This window comes from Bos taurus, chromosome 15 (genome assembly GCF_002263795.3).
Source record: "Bos taurus isolate L1 Dominette 01449 registration number 42190680 breed Hereford chromosome 15, ARS-UCD2.0, whole genome shotgun sequence".
In the NCBI taxonomy this organism is placed as follows: Eukaryota; Metazoa; Chordata; class Mammalia; order Artiodactyla; family Bovidae; genus Bos; species Bos taurus.
The window spans coordinates 5197963-5217780 of record NC_037342.1 but is presented as its reverse complement, the minus strand read 5'-3'; the positions used below and the strand labels follow the sequence as shown (position 1 = coordinate 5217780).

Sequence of the window (19818 nt, the reverse complement as noted above, 5' to 3'; positions counted from 1 at the left end):
CAGTCCATAGGGTCAAACAGAGATGGACATGAGTGAAGCTGCCTAGCATGCATGCATGCAGTATATCAGAGGTCCCTTTTAACTTACTGTACAGCCTCTTTCAGTATCTTTTTTTTTTATTTTATGAAGATTTTCAGTTTCATTTAAATTATTGGTGAATTTTTTTTGTATTTCTTAAATCAGTATAAAAGATTTTAATTATTCACAGAAATAGTATAGTTCACTGTGTTCAAAATTATTACTGTATATGTGCATATATGTGTACACATATATTATTGTATTTAAAAATTGCTAAATATTCATTTTATTATCTTTAATCTTTTTGATGAGTTGTTTTAAAATTTATTACAAATAATCAATGTCATACTTACTGATTTACTTTTTCTTATTTTCTAATCACTGAATTTCCTGCTTTTTTTTCCTTATATTTTCCTTAGATTTGTATTGGCTTCTGTTATTTCTAATTTCTTATGTGGAATGCTTAATTTATTTATATTAACTTGAAATAATTTCAGTTATTTTAAGCCTGTGAATTTTCAGTTGAGTATATATTTTAATTTATCTTATAATTTGCCATACTGGTGTTTTGTTTAGTTGCTCAGTCGTGTCCGACTCTTTGTGACCCTATGGACTTAACTTTGCCCTATGGAGCCCACCAGGCTCCTCTGTCCATGGAATTCTCCAAGCAGGAATACTGGAGTGGGTTGCCATTTACATTTTGTCAGTTTTCTGATAGTTTTTATTTGTGTATGATTTTCTCTGAAATTGTATATGGTTTATTCATTTTGCATAATCTTTAGTATAGGGCTTTAAAAACCGTAAGTGATTGTTCAGTTCCCTTAGTGCTCAGGAAATATGGTCTATTCTATGAGAATTTTTAGAAACTGTTTCATAAACAAAACATTTTCATTTTAAAAGTGTACATTTGAAAATGTACTTAGTAAAAATACTTGGGTATTTTTTTCTTTTAATTTAAAGTTTTTATTTAAGAAAAAATGCAATGAAAATTTACTTTTAAAACAAGCTAATTTTTGAAATGGGTTTATTTTGTTCTTTTTCCAAGAATTCATAATTTTTCTTCTTTCATTTTTATAATTTAACAATATAGTATAAATGGATTCTGGACATGTGGACAAGTGTTTTTTGAGTAGTATTTGTCTAATGTACAATTTCAGTTCCTGGGTTTCAGTTTGTGTTATAAACCTAGCAAGGTCAGGTAATAAGCACTTAGTAAAGTGGACTAATATTCAAGGAAGATTAGTTGATATTGTAAAGAGTAATTTGAAATCCTCCTGGAATTTTAAATAGTACTGGAGAGAAAGAACTGACATATTGAACTATAAAACTCCTGCCTTTTAATAATCAGTATCATATTTGTAATGTAAATGAATGTTTCAGTAAAATACTTTAGTAGTCATATAAAACTTATTTGGTTATTTTGAATATTGCTGGTTATGTCAGTCAGTTCAGTTGCTCAGTCATGTCTGACTTTGCGACCCCATGGACTGCAGCATGCCAGGCTTCCCTGTCCATCACCAACTCCAGGAGCTTGCACAGACTCATGTCCATCAAGTTGATGATGCCATCCAACCATCTGTTTTCCAATGAGTTAGCACTTCGGATCAGGTGGCCAAAGTATTGGAATTCCAGCTTCAGCATCAGTCTTTCCAATGAATAGTCAGGACTGTTTCCTTTAGGATGGACTGGTTAGATCTCCTTGCAGTCCAAGGGACTCTCAAGAGTCTTCTTCAACAGCACAGTTCAAAAGCATTAATTCTTTGGTGCTCAGTTTTCTTTTATGGCCCAACTCTCTCATCCATACATGACCACTGGAAAAACCATAGCTTTGTTTTTTTTTTTTTTCAATAAGAACCATAGACAGACCTTTGTTGGCAAAGAAATGTCTCTGCTTTTTAATATGCTGTCTAGACTGGTCATAGCTTTTCTTCCAAGGAGCAAGCATCTTTTAATTTCATGGCTGCAGTCACCATCTGCAGTGATTTTGGAGCCCAAGAAAATAAAGTCTGTCATGGTTTCCATTGTTTCCCCGTCTATTTGCCACAAAGTGATGGGACCAGATGCCATGATCTTAGTTTTTTGAATGTTGAGTTTTAAGCCAACTTTTTCTCTCTCCTCTTTCACTTTCATCAAGAGGCTCTTTAGTTCCTCTTCACTTTCTGCCATAAGGGTGGTGTCATCCGCATATCTGAGGTTGTTGATGTTTCTCCTATCAATCTTGATTCCACTTGTGCTTCATCCAGCCTGGCATTTTGCATGATGTACTCTGCATATAAATTAAATAAGCAGAGTGACAGTATTTGGAACCAATTTGGTTATGTAGGTTTTTTTAATTTAAAAATTATGTGGGAATTTTGAGATGGGGTATTAGGTGTAAGGATTTTAAAACTTGTATTTATACATTTTGAAGTTAACATTAAAATAGTTATTAAATTAAAATAGTTTATTAATCTTGGTAATGATGAAAAATTTCTTCATTAAAATATGTTTTTAAATATGTTAAATACTGATTTATTTGTAAGGTTTTAAATAATAAATTCATTATTTTTTCTCTAGTCACCTCCTGGTTTAAAGAAGAATTTAATGCGTACTTATGAATCTTGGACTCCTGAGCAAATTAGCAAAAAAGATAATGTACATCGAGCTCATGCTCTCTTCAGTTTTGCATGGTTTCATGCTGCATGCCAAGAAAGAAGAAATTACATTCCACAGGTAAGTAGGAACATGTCTTGGATATATTCTACGGTGAACATTTTTTATTAGAATATTTTTACAATTTAGTATAAGTAGCTAAATATTATGTCTTAATTTGATTCATGATTTGTGAAGTGTTAATCACTTGGTCATGTCTGACTGTTTGTGACCATATGTACTGCAGCCTGCCAGGCTCCCCTGTCCATGGAATTCTCCAGGCAACAATACTGGAGTGGGTAGCCATTCTGTTCTCTAGGGGATCTTCCTGACCCAGGAATTGAACCTGGGACTGCAGGCAGATTCTTTACCATCTGAGCCACCAGGGAGGCCCCATGGTTTATAAATGTTTATCTCTAATTCCATCTTTTCTGTTAATCTTCTGAACTGTATATAGCTATCTAGTTCACATAATTTTGAATTAAAGTGTTGAGAACGATGTGTGTACCATCATAAGCCATCATTGTTAAGGTATTATTTTTATGGTTAAATTCTCACAGTCATCTCAGTGTTCAGAAACTGAATTCTCATACCTGTTTTTTCTTCAGTATAGCCTGCTCAATAATAGGCATTAATATCTGTTTACTTAAGTTAGAAACATGGGAGTTATTCTTGATTTGGTGTTTTGTCCGTAGCCTCCCTACACGTCCCATTTGTATTCTATGCCTCAGTCACACGAGACTTCTTTATGGTCTTTAAATCCGTTGAGTATTCTCACTATAGCCTCTGGCTTTTTTTGTTAAACTATCTATAGACCTCGTTCTTTCATTGCTATGGCAGTCCTACCTGGCACCATGCTCTCACTTTCTCGCCAAATGCCTATCTTAGCCCCAAATTTCGTTCCTCTTCCATCTTTAAACTTTTCCTGTCTTCTTTGTTAAACTTTGTCTACTTCTGTTGGGATACCCTTTCCCCAAACTGCCCTCCTCACCTGCCCACCTTTGAGCCTTTATCTATATTTCAGTTACGTGTCAAAATAAGAACAAGGGTTCTGCAGTTTGAGTCCAGACTCTAGAATTTCCTTGCTTCAGTAAATTACTTTAACTCCTGATTAGCAACAGTTCCCTTGACTGTACAGTGATCATATCTACCTTCATTGTAAGGATTAAATGAAATAAATGGGTGTTTAGAAGTGTTTAACCCAGTGCCTATCAGACCAGTGGAAGAGTAAATAATAACAGCAGCGTGTTGTTTCATACAGTTATGTATGATACTTATCAAAGGGTATGCTTATTATTTTCATTTTACAAAGGTGTGGGACATTGAATTTCAATGATGATTAACTTGCTGAAGGAATCATACCTAAAAAGCTGTAGAGTTTGCAAGTAGCCAGGCTTACCTTCCTCTAAAGCCTTTTCCCCTAGTTTCTGTGACAATTGTACCAATTAATCCTGATGGATACATGGAAACTAGTGATACCTTTTATTGAGAAAACAAAACTTACATTTTAAAAACAAAGCTAGAATTCATTTTTTTATTGTGATACATAGTATAAATTTAAAAGCAATGAAAATGCTTCCAAATTAAAATTTAGTCTCCTCCTTCCTTATCCCCTGCTACTCAGTTTATACTCCCAAGACACCAACTCTTCACCATTTCTTGGATGTCCTTCAAAAATGCTACATAAATTTATATATCTTATGTAATATTTAATAAAGTTTAGCTGTATTATCTTAGTATTTTTATTAATTCTCAGGGGCTGTATTTTTTCTTTTAGCTTATATTGAATATTCTTTTTAAGATTGTAAGGACAGTTATACATGCATATATATCTTTGAATACTGCTTATAGTTCTTTAACATTTTTAAATTTGTTTTGATAGGGTTGGACCAAGTTTTATGAGTTTTCTTTATCAGATCTTCGAGCTGGGTACAACATTATTGACAGACTCTTTGATGGTAAGTTCTCATGATGAAAACTTTGATATCTGGTGTCAATGAAAAAGCTTGAGGTCTTATCAAAAATATGTTTTTTTCAAGAGTGACTTGACTTCCTATTATAAAACTTGCTTTTTATTTTGTGCTCTGAATTCTATGCTTGTGAAAGTTTTTATATTATCGATTGTGGTCATTGGCTTTGATATACTCTGTTAGATTTCTGGTTGATCTGTAGCTCCCAGGAAGCAGAAAGCTAGAATAAGACCTTGTCTTTACTTTGTGGCCTTCAGCAGTTTCAGGCTTTTACTGAATTATTCATAACTGAATTATTAATAATTTTCAAAGGAGCTATTAAAATTCAGGAGTATGGTAGACTAAGAATCTGTAGAATCATAATTGTTTGATTAAGTAAACTCAGGAATAAAGGTACAAATAATAGACTAAAATAGGACTGCAAACAAAACCATATAATAAGATCCCTTGAGACCACCTAGCTTGCTGCCTCCTGAAGACAGGACTGGTCCAATCCCTGAGTGTCACTGTTCAGGGCCAACTCAAGGGGACACCAGAGTGTAGAAGAATTATGTACTTGAGAAGAGTATGTAGCTTAAAGCCATCCCAAACAGAACTCTAGATTCTTGTCTCTCCCTCCCACCCTGCAGCCTTGCCAAACTACTTTTCCCTGAGTCTACCCCATTCCAGTAAGTGGTACCACCATCCATGTCGTTGTTCAGCTTCAAAACCCATCAGTCACCCTGGATTCTTCTCTTTTTCTAATCGTCAGACATCCAGTGCTTTGGCAGTTTCTGTCCCCTTCATGTCCAAATCACATCAAGATTCGGTTCAGTTTTTTCAATTTCATCAATGCCTTGGTGGTTCAAGCAATAGCTTCTTTCAAAAACTCTCCACAGAGTAACCAAATTTATTTTTTAGAAAAGTAAAGTGAAAGTGAAAGTCGCTCAGTTGTGTGCGACTCTTTGTGACCCCATGGACTATATAGTCCATAGTATTCTCCAGCCCAGAATACTGGAGTGAGTAGCCTTTCCCTTCTCCAAGGGGATCTTCCCAACCCAGGGATTGAACCCAGGTCTCCCGTGTTGCAGGTTGGTTCTTTACTAGCTGAGCCACCAGGGAGGCCAAAAGTAAAGTAAAGCAGACAATTTCCTTTTACAGCCTAGAGCCACATTTATCTTCTTTCTGTTCCCTGAACAAACCAGGCTTGTTCCTACCTGAAGGTTTTGATAGGTATCCTTCCTTTTGTCTGAAACGCTCTTCTTCCAGACCTTTATGTAGTTTTCTCCTTTTTCTCATTCACATCTTGGCTTAGAGGTGTCCTCTTCAGAAAAGTTTTTATTATCGCCAAATCTAAAGTAATCTAGTTGTTCTCTATTCCCTTGTTCTGCTTTATTGTTTTAATACATTAGATGTGCTTTATTTATTCATTTATTTTTAAAATTTTGTTCCTCTCTTTAAACTAGAGTTTAATCTATATTAAGCAAGGTCTCTGACTATGTTTTTTACTCTTTATCTCCTTAACACCTGCAGCAGGGCATATCCCATGGTAATAGGCACTGTTATTGTTTGTTAAATTAATGGCATGAGAATTTATTATGTAACTTGTTTTCCACAAAAAGATAAGGATAGACATCTAGCATGTGGCCAATCCCATTTTTTTGAAGTTTTTCTTTTTGTTTTAACTTTATTGAAGTATAGTTGGTTTACTGTGTTTCAGGTGTACAGAAAAGTGATTCTGTTGTACATATATATGTGTGTGTGTGTGTGTGTGTCTGTTCTTTTTAAGATTGTTTTCTATAGAGATTATGGCAAGATATCGAATATAGTTCCTGGTGCTATATCAGATCAGATCAGTCGCTCAGTTGTGTCCGACTCTTTACGACCCCATGAATCGCAGCACGCCAGGCCTCCCTGTCCATTACCAACTCCTGGAGTTCACTGGGACTCACATCCATCGAGTCAGTGATGCCATCCAGCCATCTCATCCTCTGTCGTCCCCTTCTCCTCCTGCCCCCAATCCCTCCCAGCATCAGAGTCTTTTCCAATGAGTCAGCTCTTCGCATGAGGTGGCCAAAGTACTGGAGTTTCAGCTTTAGCATCATTCCTTCCAAAGAAATCTCAGGGCTGATCTCCTTCAGAATGGACTGGTTGGATCTCCTTGCAGTCCAAGGGACTCTCAAGAGTCTTCTCCAACACCACAGTTCAAAAGCATCAATTCTTCGGCACTCAGCTTTCTTTATGGTCCAGCTGTCACATCCATACATGACTACTGGAAAAACCATAGCCTTGACTAGACACACCTTTGTTGGCAAAGTGATATAAACGATATCTTACAATATTTTTTTGTTTGTTTGTTTTCTCTTCTGAATTACTATGATAATTTCTAAGTCCATCTATATGCTGCAAATGATATTATTTTATCCTTTTTTATGGCCGAGTAGTATTCTACTCTGTGTGTGTGTGGGTGCACGCGCACGTGAGCATGTGTATATATAGATATATGTGTGTATATATATATAGATAGATAGATAGATAGGTATATATATATTTACACATATACCATTTCCTCCTTATCCATTCGTCTTTTGATGGGCACTTAGGTTGTTTCCATGTCTTGGCTATTGTAAATAGTGCTGTATGAATGTTGATTACAAGTTTCTTTTTTAATGAGAGTTTTCATCTTCCCTGAATATATGCCCAGCAGTGGGATTGCAGGATCATATGGTAACGCTATTTTTAGTTTTTTAGGGAACTTCCTTACTGTTCTCCATAGTGGTTGTATCAATTTACATTCCCACCAACAGTGCTAGAGGCTTCCCTTGTCGCCACACAGTCTAAAATTTATTGTTTTTAGACTTTTTAATGATGGCCATTATGACCTCATTGTAGTTTTCATGTGCATTTTCCTAATAATTAGCATATTGAATATCTTTTCATGTGCCTGTTGGCCATCTGTATGTCTTCTTTGGAGAAATGTCTATTTAGGTCTTCTATCTGTTTTTTTGGTTGGGTTTTGTTTTTTTTTATATTGAATTATATTTGTATATTTTGTATACAAAATGCTATTTGTATATTTTGGAAGTTAATCCCCTGGTGGTCTCATTGTTTGCCAATATTTTTTACCATTCCATACGTTATCTTTTTGTTTTTGTTGATGGTTTTCTTTGTTGTAAAAAACTTTTAAGTTTAATTAAGTCTCACTTTTTCATTTTTACTCATTTTTCTTTAGGAGACAGGTCCAAAACAATATTGCTATGATTTATGTCAAAGAATATCCTGCCTATGTTTTCCTCTAGGAGTTTTATAATATCCAGTCTCACATTTAAGTCTTTAATCCATATTTAGCTTATTTTTGTATTTCATGGTAGAATATGTTCCAATTTCATTCTTTTACATATAGCTGTCCAGTTTTCCCAGCACCACTTATTGAAGACTGTCTTTTCTCCATTGTATATTTTTGGCTTCTTTTGTTGTAGATTAATTTGGCCCTTAGTGTGTGGATTTGCTCTTCGGCTTTTTTTCTGATCTGTTGATCTAGGTGTCTGTTGTGGGGCCAGTACCACACTGTTTTGACTACTGTAGCTTTGTAGTATAGTCTGAAGTCAGGGCGTTTGATCCCTCCAGCTCCATTCTTCTTTCTCAAGGTTGCTTTGTCTATTCAGGATCTTTTGTGTTTCCATAGTTAAACATTTTGTTTTTGTTCCAGTTCTGTGAAAAATGCCAATGGTAATTTGATAGGTATTGCATTGAGACCATAGATTGCCTTGGGTAGTATGGTCATTTTAACAATATAGATTCTTACAATGTAAGGACACAGGGTATCTTTCCTTCTGTTTATGCTCTCTTCAGTTTCTTTCATTTGTATCTTCAGAGTATGGGTCTTTCACCTCCTTTGGTAGGTGTATTCCTAGGTATTACATACTTTTTAATGTGATAGTACATGGGGTTATTTCCTTAATTTTTCTTTCTGATATTTTGTTGTTATTTTATAGAAGTGCAACAGATTTCTATATATTAATTTTTTATTCTGCAACTTTACTAAACTTACTGATGAGCTCTAGTAGTTTTCTGGTGGCACCTTTAGGATTTTATATGTATAGAATGTAATGTGGAAGCGGCAACAGTTTTACTTCATCCTTTCCAATTTGAATTCCTTTTATTTCTTTTTCTTCTCTCTTTTCTGTGGCTATGAATTTCTAAGCTATTTTGAATAAAAGAGGTGAGAGTGTCTGTCTAATCAAGAAACAGAACATTACCAATACTTCAGATTATACTCTAATGCTGCCTTTCAGTCACTACTGTTCTCCAAGTTCCCTCACCCTTATTCCTGTGATAAAACCAGTACCTTCCTATATAGACTAGGTTTGCCTGTATTTATAAAATTGAAATCATACATCATGTACTCTTTAATATTTAGATTCTTTCAGCTAATGTTGTATTTGAGAGATTCATCCATATGGTTACATATCAATTATAGTCCATTTATTCTCAATGCTATATAGTATGCCATTCTGAGAATCTATGTCTTCTGTCAGGTATAATATATTTCTGTCATGTATGTATTAGCAGTAGATAGGATATTAATTTATTTGTTCCCCATTTTTAGTTAATGCCAAATAGTATTCCAGGTGATTTTCTTGCTTATTTAAATTTTTTAAATTATACATCAGAAAAGTACACATTAATGTACAATTCAATAGATTTTCAAAAAGTGAACCTTTGTAACTAGTCCAAAATCAATAAATAGAATGTTACCAGCATTCTGGAAGCATCTCCCTCATTCTTTTCTACACATGATGCAGCATTTCCCCATTTTGTGCTAAGGGGCAATTAATTTTATTACTTGAGTTGTTTTAAAGTTTATTTTAAAACATATTTTTGAGGATATTTACTAGTATTTTATCTTGCTTAGAAACTTGGTAATTTTCCAAAAGGCTTTTGAACATTTATTTATTTTTATTATATCACTATGAGGCATATATTATTAGTATCCTTTTAAGATGAGGAAACCAAAGCATAGAGAAAGTGAATGATTTGTTTATCATCATGTTTCCAGCTTATGATGGATTAATTAATGACATCATATGATTTATATATATATATTATACCAATGAAATTATTGTAAAAGTAAGATGCTTTAAAATTACATTGAATCTTATGATAAAAGTCTTTGCTATATAATCTTATAGTTACAAAATTTCCTGATATTAAGGGACTTCCACATCTGGAGAATTAAATGTAAAAATGGGGAAAAGTTCATTGAATTTTATAGTAATGAAATAGAACTAAGCTAGTAATACTATCAGTGATCTTAAGTAGGTAGATTAAAATAGTTTTTCTGCATTTACTGCTGTCATGGAGGAAGAAATTTTCCTCTACCCTTATAGGTTCTTCTGGCTGGTCAAAGAATTACATTGACATAAAATGAATTAATAAGGGAAGATGGTGGCTCAGGTGGTAAAGAATCTGCCTGTAATGCAGATTTGATCCCTGGGTTGGGAAGATCCCCTGGAGAAGGGCATGACAGACCACTCCAGTATTCTTGCCTGGAAAATCCCATGGACAGAGAAGCCTGGTGGGCTACTGTCCATGGGGTTGCAGAGAGTCAGACATGACTGAGTGAGTAAGCACAGCACAACAAATATACAAAAAAAAATATTAATAATATGTTTATATGTGAGAGATCCTAGAAAACTAAGTAACCTGCTATAATGGCTGAAGCTCTTAATACCATCTTCAACTAAAGACAAAAAAGTAGTGAAGTGGGGGTAGTGGCTTTAGCTTTCAAAAGGAGGAAGGCAGTTTATGTGGAGATGCAAAAAAGCAAATGTTTGGAAGGAAATCGCTGGGTTATGCAAAGACAGTGGGAAACAGAGAGGAAATTTGAAAGACTTTGCCAGGTTCCTTCCTGACCACCATATCTAGTTCATACTGTACTTATCTATGGTGATAACTCCCTTCCTCGAATTGGTTCTCTATGATTATATTAATAATATTAATGAACATTAATGTTAATTTCAAGGCCGGAAAATGAAAGTTGCTCAGTTATGTCCAACTCCTTGTGACCGTGGGGACTATACAGTCTATGGAATTCTCCAGACCAGAATATTGGAATGGGTAGCCATTTCCTTCTCCAGCTGATGTTCCCTTCTCAAGAAGATCTTCCCAATCCAGAGATTGAACCCAGGTCTCCCATATTGCAGGTGGATTCTTTACCACCTGAGCCACACGGGAAGCCCAAGAATACTGGAGTGGGTAGCCTGTCCCTTCTCCAGGAGATCTTCCCAACCCAGGAATTGAACCCAGGTCTCCCTCATTGCAGGCAGATTCTTTACCAGCTGAGCTACCAGGGAAGCCCTAATATTGATGAGCATTAATGTTAATATCAAGCCTTAAGGAATAATTTAAATGCTTTAAATATGTATTATTATAGTCTATAAATATAGCTAGAGCCTGAAATTTGTTTAATATTTTAGAATATTTTTAGAAAATTTCTAATATCTTAGAAATGAAACAAATTTTTTTTAAAATTATAGGTTCCAAAGATGTACAGTGGGAATTTGTACATGGTTTGCTTGAAAATGCTATTTATGGAGGACGCATAGATAACTACTTTGACCTTAGAGTTCTTCGATCATACCTGAAGCAATTTTTTAATTCTTCAATAATTGATGTATTAAGTGAAAGGAACAAGAAAAGTGTTTTTCCATACTCCATATCTCTGCCAAAATCCTGCAGCATTTTGGTAGGTAACATTAATTGTTTTCAGTTTATTACCAGATTGAAACTTGCATAATTTCTTACATTGTTAAAATATGTTGTTGCTTCTTTTCACAAGTACAAGCAGTCATCACAAATACGGATTATTATTTATTATGCCAATATGCAGCCCGATTCTCTAAACTCTAGTTAGGTGTCCTATTGCTTTTGGATACTTAGGGAGCACTGATTGATGATAGTAGTGTTGATAGATAGACAAATCTTGAAAGCAGTGGCCTAGGAAAATTTTTAAATTGTAGGGCAGCTGTGAAGATCTGGAATGGGAGGATATACTACTTGTTTGTAATTATGAGAGTGCTCTGATACAGTAAATTTGAAAAAAGCAAATATTATTCAACAGATGTCTATTTCATACTCTGGCTTATAAATTTAAAGTAGTTCTAAAGCTACGAGAAATATTAACCTAAAAAGATTTCATAGCAACATTTTTGTTTATATGAATTTATTTTATTTCACTGTAGCTTTTTGCTTTGAGTCATTTTATTGAAGTTTCCTAGAATGCAGTCATCTTTTCCAGAAAATAGTACAAAATGTAGCCCAAAGATTTCAATTATTTTGCTACCAATTTGTATTTGTGTAAATGCCCCCCAAAAATGTTTTATTGCCTAGAGTATTTAAATTACATGTTTCTTCATGAATTACAAAATATACATAAATTTAATTATATATTTCTTTCAGTATTGTGCCTTTTCTCTCATTCAAATATTTTTCAAGAAAATGCCTTTGTTTTAGTAACATAAATCAAAAAACAAAATCTTGACTACCAATATTAAATATTTTACTCCTATTGAATATCTTATCTGTTTTTTTGAGTATTCCATCTATTTTATTTTTCAGTTTCCATTCATTTAATCATTCAACAATACTCGTTGAACATTTGCTCAATAATAACCCTGTTCAAGAACTGTGGATCTCTTGATGCATCAGTAGAGTTTACTTTTTAGTAGAAGAAACTTGGAGTCAGTGTGCAGACAGAAATATCACAGATATTTATTATTATATATTTATTTCTGATAAATATATAGTACTCATGTTAGCATACCCTGACAAGTCTTTTGTATCTATTGTTTGAAGTTTAAATTGAAAAATAAAATATATATATATAAAAGTAGACGTCATAAGTGCACAATTCAGTGCATACTTGTACACTGAACACATGAATATAACCAGCACTGGAATCAAGAAACAACATTATCAGCTCCCCGGAAGTCCTTCCCCTTTTAGTTACAATCTCCTCGCACAGGATACATTAACCTAATTTCCAACAACCTGTGTTCAGTTTTGCCTCTCTCTACTTCATGTAAAGGATATCATTTGGTATACATTCTTTTGTGTCCAAGTGAGAATATATCAGTTTGGATATGTAGAGGTCTGTTACTTAGGAAACATGTCCAAAGTAGAGAAGATTCCCCAGTCTCAATGAGAAAGTTTCACAGATATTTAAAAATGAACCAAGTGTATAAATACAAAGAAAACGGTAGTTTTAAAATTGTTAAGATGGTTATGTGAATTCCCTGGTGGTCCAGTGGTTAGGACTCCATGCTTCCACAGGCAGCGGACATGGGTTCAATCCCTGGTCAGGGAACTAAGATCTCACATACTGCAAGGCAGAGCCAAAAAAGATGATAAAAAGAAAAAAAGAGAAAACAATTTTTTTTTAATTTAAAAATTATAAGATGATTCACTAGAGTCAATGTTTAGCTTTCTATTTAATTGAGTTACATAGAAAGAGAAAGCCAGAGTTTCCCAGGAGAGGAGAACACTTTGACATACAGACACACATGCACAAATGCATGCATATACACAAGTATACACTCACATATAATACATATATATTTATGCATATCTATTAATATGATGTGACTGAACACCTTAAGGAAGTTTACTGTGCTATAGGAGAGAAAAAATTTCAGAGAACAGCATTTCTTTTCAAACTTTGACATACTTCCTGGAGTTTAACTCCAGCACCTGTGTCTTGGAAATTCTTGAGAGGCAGCTGCAAAGGATGAGAAAGGATGAAGAGGGTAGGGGCAGAAGATGAGGCTGCCCCATTAAAAACAGTTTATCCCACTTCAGCAAGAATAGTTTAGATGCATATAGAATACCTGCCTTAAAATAAACTTGTATCTTCATGAAGACAAACTAAACAATTCCCATCTTTGGACCAAACTGAATAAATCATCTTGATATACTCTTAGTTTCCTGTCTAGCATCTGAAGTGGAAACTGGGTGAATGCTTGACAAATCAAGCCTTTATAGTGCTTACAGTAAGTCTTGAGATGAAAGGATAGGATTATTGATGCATTTCATCACGCCTCATTAGTTAAGACTAACTGGAATTGCTTTATAGTAAAGCAATTTACAAAGCAGTTCTTGTACATCAGACTGTGTGTATGTATGTTTCTGAGGGTTCTATAAGTTTAAAAAAAAAAGATTGTTAGAGTATTTATTTCATTATAAGCAGAGCTACACTCTGCTGATTAGTCTTTGGTAGGTTACAGGATTCCAGCTAAGTTATTTAAAATCTTAAAGGATGATGCTGTTAAAGTGCTGCACTCAATATGTCAGCAAATTTGGAAAACTGAGCAGTGGCCATAGGACTGGAAAAGGTCAGTTTTCATTCCAGTCCCAAAGAAGGGCAGTGCCAAAGAATGCTCAAACTACCATACAGTTGCACTCATTTTGCATGCTAAAAAGATTATGTTCAAAATTCTTCAAGCTAGGGTTCAGCAGTACATGAACCAAGAACTTCCAGATGTACAAGCTGGATTTAGAAAAGGCAGAGGTACCACACAGTGGTAAAGAATCTGCCAGTGCAGGAGACACAGGAGATGAGAGTTCGATTCCTGGGTTGGGAAGATTCCCTGGAGAAGGAAATGGCAGCCCACTCCAGTATTCTTGCTTGGGAAATTCCATGGACAGAGAAGTCTGGTAGACCACAGTCCATGGGGTCACACAGAGTCAGACATGACTGAAGCAACTGAACACAAAGGAACCAGAGATCAAATTGCATTCATTGGATCATAGAGAAAGCAAGGGAATTTGAAAAGAAACATCCACTTCTGCTTCACTGACTATGCAAAAGCCTTTGACTATATGGGATCACAACAAACTGTGGAAAATTCTTAAAGAGATGGGAATATCAGACCACCTTACCTGTCTCCTGAGAAACCTGTATGCGGATTAGAACCTTAAATAGAACAACAGACTGGTTCAAAATTGGGAAAGGAGTACGACAAGGCTGTATATTGTCACCCTGCTTATTAACTTGTATGCAGAGTACATTATGTTAAATGCTGGGCTGGATGACTCACAAGCTGGAATCAAGATTGCCAAAGAAATATCCATAACCTCAGATATAATGGCAGAAAGTGAAGAGGAATTAAAGAGCCTCTTTTTAAAATTTATTTTGCTGTTTTTAAATTATTTTTCATTTTTAAAGAATGAACTTTTTTCTTCTACAAACCCTTGTGTCAAGGGCTGACTTTGAATAGATTGCAGTGAGGAAGCTGCTCTGCTACCTATGAAACCCTGACCTAAAAACAGGTCGTCTATGAATAGTTTAGCACCAGGTTCCCCATATGCCATTTGTGAGGGTGAGGGAGTGACTGCCTTTCCAGTTTAAAGAGCCTATTGATAAGGGTGAAAGAGGAGATTGAAAAACCTGGCTTCAAACTCAGCATTCAAAAAACGAAGATGATGGCATTGAGTCCCATCACTTCCTGGCTCCAAAATCACCTTGAATGGCGCTGCAGCCATGAAATTAAAAGACACTTGCTTCTTGGGAGAAAATCTATGACAAACCTGGACAGCGTATTAAAAAGCAGAGATATCACTTTGCCAACAAAGGTTCATAGTCATGTATGGATGTGAGAGTTGAACCATAAAGAAGGCTGAGTGTTGAAGAATTGATGCTTTTGAACTGTGGTGTTGGAGAAGACTCTTGAGAGTCCCTTGCTGCTAAGTCGCTTCAGTCATGTCCGACTCTGTGTGACCCTATAGACGGCAGCCCACCACGCTCCCCCTGTCCCTGGGATTCTCCAGGCAAGAACACTGGAGTGGGTTGCCATTTCCTTCTCCAATACATGCAAGTGAGAAGTGAAAGTGAAGTCGCTCAGTCATGTCCGACTCTTAGCGACCCCATGGACTGCAGCCCACCAGGCTCCTCCATCCATGGGATTTTCCCAGGCAAGAGTACTGGAGTGGGATGCCATTGCCTTCTCCAGAGAGTCCCTTAGACTACAAGTAGATCCAAGCCAGTCCATCCTAAAGGAAATCAACCATGAATATTCATTGGAAGGACTAATGATGGAGCTGAAGCTCCAATACGTGGACCACTTGATGTGAAGAGCTGACTCATTGGAAAAGACCCCGATGCTGGGAAAGATAGAAGGCAAAAGAAGAAGAGGGCAGCAGAGAGATGGTGAGATGGCATCACTGACTCAAGCAAACTCTGGGAGATAGTGAAGGACAGGGAAGCGTCGCGTGCCACAGTCCATAGGGTCACAAATACTCATACACGACCTAACTAACGGCTGAACAGCAACAGGCATAGCCACTCATATATGTTTGCGTTAATCAATTCAGGGTCCCTTCAATTATGAGAAATGTTAGATAAGAAAGTATAATGAAGTCATGACAAAGAGAATTTCCATTAGATAACTGAATTAATACTATACACACTGAAAGTGAGGTTTACCTAGAAAGTGTGACATGAATAACTAGTAATGTAATACTTACTGGTATTCTGGTTCTTTCTGATTTCAGTGGTTGTAAACTTGATTTTTAGTGAAAAACTGTTTTTTACTTCTCTATATTTAGGACTATCGTGCTGTCATTGAGAAACTTCCAGAGGATGACAAACCTAGTTTCTTTGGTCTGCCTGCTAACATTGCTCGCTCATCTCAGCGCATGATCAGTTCTCAGGTAACATAAATTAGATCTACATTTTAGAAAAAATGTTGCTACTGAGCCTGAAAGAAACATTACATTTTATTTAATAGTACAGATCCACATGTTTTATTTAGTTTTTAAATTTTATGTAATATAATAGATTCTGTCTTAAATGAATTTAAAATGTTTCTATCTTAATACGTTTGTTAAAATTAGTAAAATAACAGTGAATACTATGCATTTTATCCAAAATATATTGGTTTTACTCCTGGAATTTATCTTATTAAGGGTATTTTAAATTTAGTTTAAGAAATTGAATGTATCATTAAATTTAAAATCGTCATTTGTATATTGTTTGATAAAAGATAAATATTTATTTAATGATTGAATATTGCAAAACATTGAGGGAATATGGATTTTTAAATTATTGAGACACAGAAAAACATAAGCCAAGAACGCTATACAGTCTAGCTTCTGTTTGGACCAAGAATAAGTTGGTCAAATAAGAGCTAACATTTATTGACATTTAAGTGTGTACCTGGTGTTTTAAATGCTTTATACTCAGAAACTTTAGTCTTCATAAACTCTATGAGGTAAGATCTATCACTTTTCCCTCAATATGTGAGGAAACTGGTGGAGAGAATTAAGTTACTTACCGAAGATCATAGAGCCAATAAGAGGCAGGACTGATATTTAAATTGTCTTTGAGTAAAGACATGGCCTCTCCAACTGCTCCTCAGGCACTACTGTACTGCTAAGCTCTGTGCACCGAATTGTGAACTGTTACGTAGGTTCATTGTGGGTCAGTGTATGGGAAATTCTTATGGCTCTTAACAGTTTACTTTTGGTAATTTATGGGCATCCTAGCTAGATTATGTTATCATATTTAGCTCCACAGTTTTGTATTTGTTTACTATTTCAGCCAACATTTATAAAATTGATAGTTTTCTCTCTTATTATTCACTAATTTTTTTCCTTCAAATTATTCGCTGAAATGTTCCTTGTGGAATTTTAATGTTCATTTTCACATGTTTGTAAAAAATGTTCGAGTATATAAATATATACTCATTTGCATAATATATAAATATGTATAACTGTTTTCTGGAACAAATGAGATCTTAACAACCTCTCTTCACCTATGCTAGCTGAAGACACTGTCTGGTTCCTTTTCCCTTTGTCATCCAAAGTGCTAAGTCAGATAGTCCACAAGAGAATATCAACTCCTACCTGTTCCTTAGCTTCATAACATACATGATTACACTCTTTTCTTCTCCCTCCATCCTTTTTGTTGACCTGAAATAGTTATTTTTTAACAAGTCCACCAATAACGTAAGAATTGTGTACATACATTTGAGCCTGTGTGTGTGTTGTATATGTGTTTGTGTATAATTTTACAATGCTTAAGCAAAAAAGGTTAAAAGAATTAAAAGGTCATTAAAAGAATAAAAGTTTATTTTATAGAATCCAAGAGAGTATTTGCTTTAGGAACCTTATAAATAGAAGTTCAAGAGTCTGTCTTTAACTTCTTGTTATTAACATAACATGGCTTTCACAACTTCTTTCTCAGTATCATTCAGCTTCTGAAAGAACTTAATTTAGCTCTGCTTGGATCAAATGTCTAATGAAGGGAAAGAGTAAAGTAGGATAGATGTAGCCTTGGAGACGTCAGGGAAGGATAGGAGACAAGAGATAGAGAATACTGAGCATCTTCATCGAATGGAAGGGCCCACCAACCATCTTCTTTTTGTACCTTCTTTTTCTCCTGGACCATGGATGGCTGCCACTGATGAGAGCTCAGAGTGTGTGGACTTGGCACTAAATCATAGCCTTGAAAAGTGAAAGTGAAGTTGCTCAGTCGTGTCCGACTCTTTGTGACCCTGTGGACTGCAGCCTACCAGTCTCCTCAGTCCGTGGAATTTTCCAGGCAAGAATACTGGAGTGGGTTGCCATTTTCTTCTCCAGGGGATCTTCCTGACCCAGGGATTGAACCTGGTTCTCCCACATTGCAGGCAGACGCTTTACCATCTGAGCCACTGGGGCAGCCCAATCATAGCCTCGCTGCTGCTGCTAAGTCACTTACACAAATCTTCTATTACATTTTAGTCACACAGGTCCAGGGTATGCATGTTATGCTAACCTGAAGTTCATCAGTCTAAGTGGAATCTCAAGAATTAGGGATTTCAAAGTAAACTAGGCAGACGAACATTTTACATTTATCTTAACTCTGTGGTTTCTAGGGAAGTAGGACAGGAACCTGGCGAGCCACAGTCCATAGGGTTGCATGGAGTTGAATGTGACTGAAACAACTTAACACAGTACTGTAGGAAGATAGACCCCAATCTCATTTTCCCAGATAGTCCTGAGACAATATAGGCTTCATTTTTGCTTTTTACTTATTCTAGTTAGTATACCAAAATAGTTCTCTAAAGTTATTTTACTATGATTTAATCTCTGGTGTTTTTTCTTGTGTTAGTATTTAAATTTTTATAAATATTTATGAAATGAAAAGAGGATAACATGTTCTTCCTTGATTTTTTTTGGTGACATACTCTCTTAATATTTATATTTTAACTGTCAGTCTGGTTTACTGTTAATTTATTTAACTATTTAAAAGTTCTTAATTATAATTTTTATACTTAAACAGCTTTCAGATTACATCAATTACTGCAACATCTCTTCTTCATAATTATAAACATTTATATGTAAACTGATAAAAAGTTCTATATTTAGAGCATATTTAGAACTTTTAGACTACAAGTCACGTTTGTAGCCACATTTAGAATGCTTGCTCTTGAAAGTGAATGTTCAGATATGAAGAAGCCTGACTGACACTGAATAGATATAACAATTCCTTTATTGATCATATACAAGTTCAGGAATATGGAACTAATATTAAAGCAGGTATCTGATGACTTGGCCTTTTTAAATGAACTGAGTGCATCCCTCCTAGGCATTTACCACATCTGGTTTACAACAGTGTTAGTGATACTTATTTACAGGTGCTGTGAGTCAGCTGTTATTAGCTTTTTTTTTTTTTCCCTGATATGGATATTTATTATATTACATATTTATAGTATGGTATTAGTGCTTATGAGGCTTCCCAGGTGGTGCTAGTGGCAAAGAACCCACCTGCCAATGCAGGAGACATGAGAGACGTGGGTTTGATCCCTGGGTCGGGAAGATCCCCTGGAGGAGGAAATGACAACCCACTCCAGTATTCTTGCCTGGAGAATCCCATGGACAGAGGCATCTGGCAGGCTACAGTCCATAGGGTCACAAAGAGTCGGACACACTGAAGTGCCTTAGCACATTATTGCTTATATTCATTATACTGTGCATTAGATCTCTATAGCTTATTTAGTACTTGTTGTAAGTTTGTACCCTTAAACACTCTTATCTCCACCACCCTCATCCCCTGGTAACAGTCATTTTATTCTGTTGTTCATTTTGACTTTTTAGATTCAATAACTTGACTTTATCTGTCTGACTCATCTCAAATAGCATGTGTGCATGCTAAGTTGCTTCAGTTGTGTCTGACTCTGTG

The 19818-nt window shown here is 35.4% G+C and overlaps 1 protein-coding gene across 2 annotated transcripts in view; it reads left to right on the top strand.

Moving 5' to 3' along the window:
* The window catches only part of DYNC2H1 (dynein cytoplasmic 2 heavy chain 1), a 395032-nt gene that overhangs the window by 234379 nt on the left and 140835 nt on the right, over window positions 1-19818 (top strand). For both annotated transcript variants that reach the window (XM_024975702.2, XM_024975701.2), the window contains 4 exons: window positions 2575-2730; window positions 4532-4607; window positions 11138-11346; window positions 16203-16307. In XM_024975702.2, coding sequence (XP_024831470.1) covers window positions 2575-2730; window positions 4532-4607; window positions 11138-11346; window positions 16203-16307 — 546 coding nt within the window. The remainder of the gene's footprint in view (window positions 1-2574; window positions 2731-4531; window positions 4608-11137; window positions 11347-16202; window positions 16308-19818) is intronic.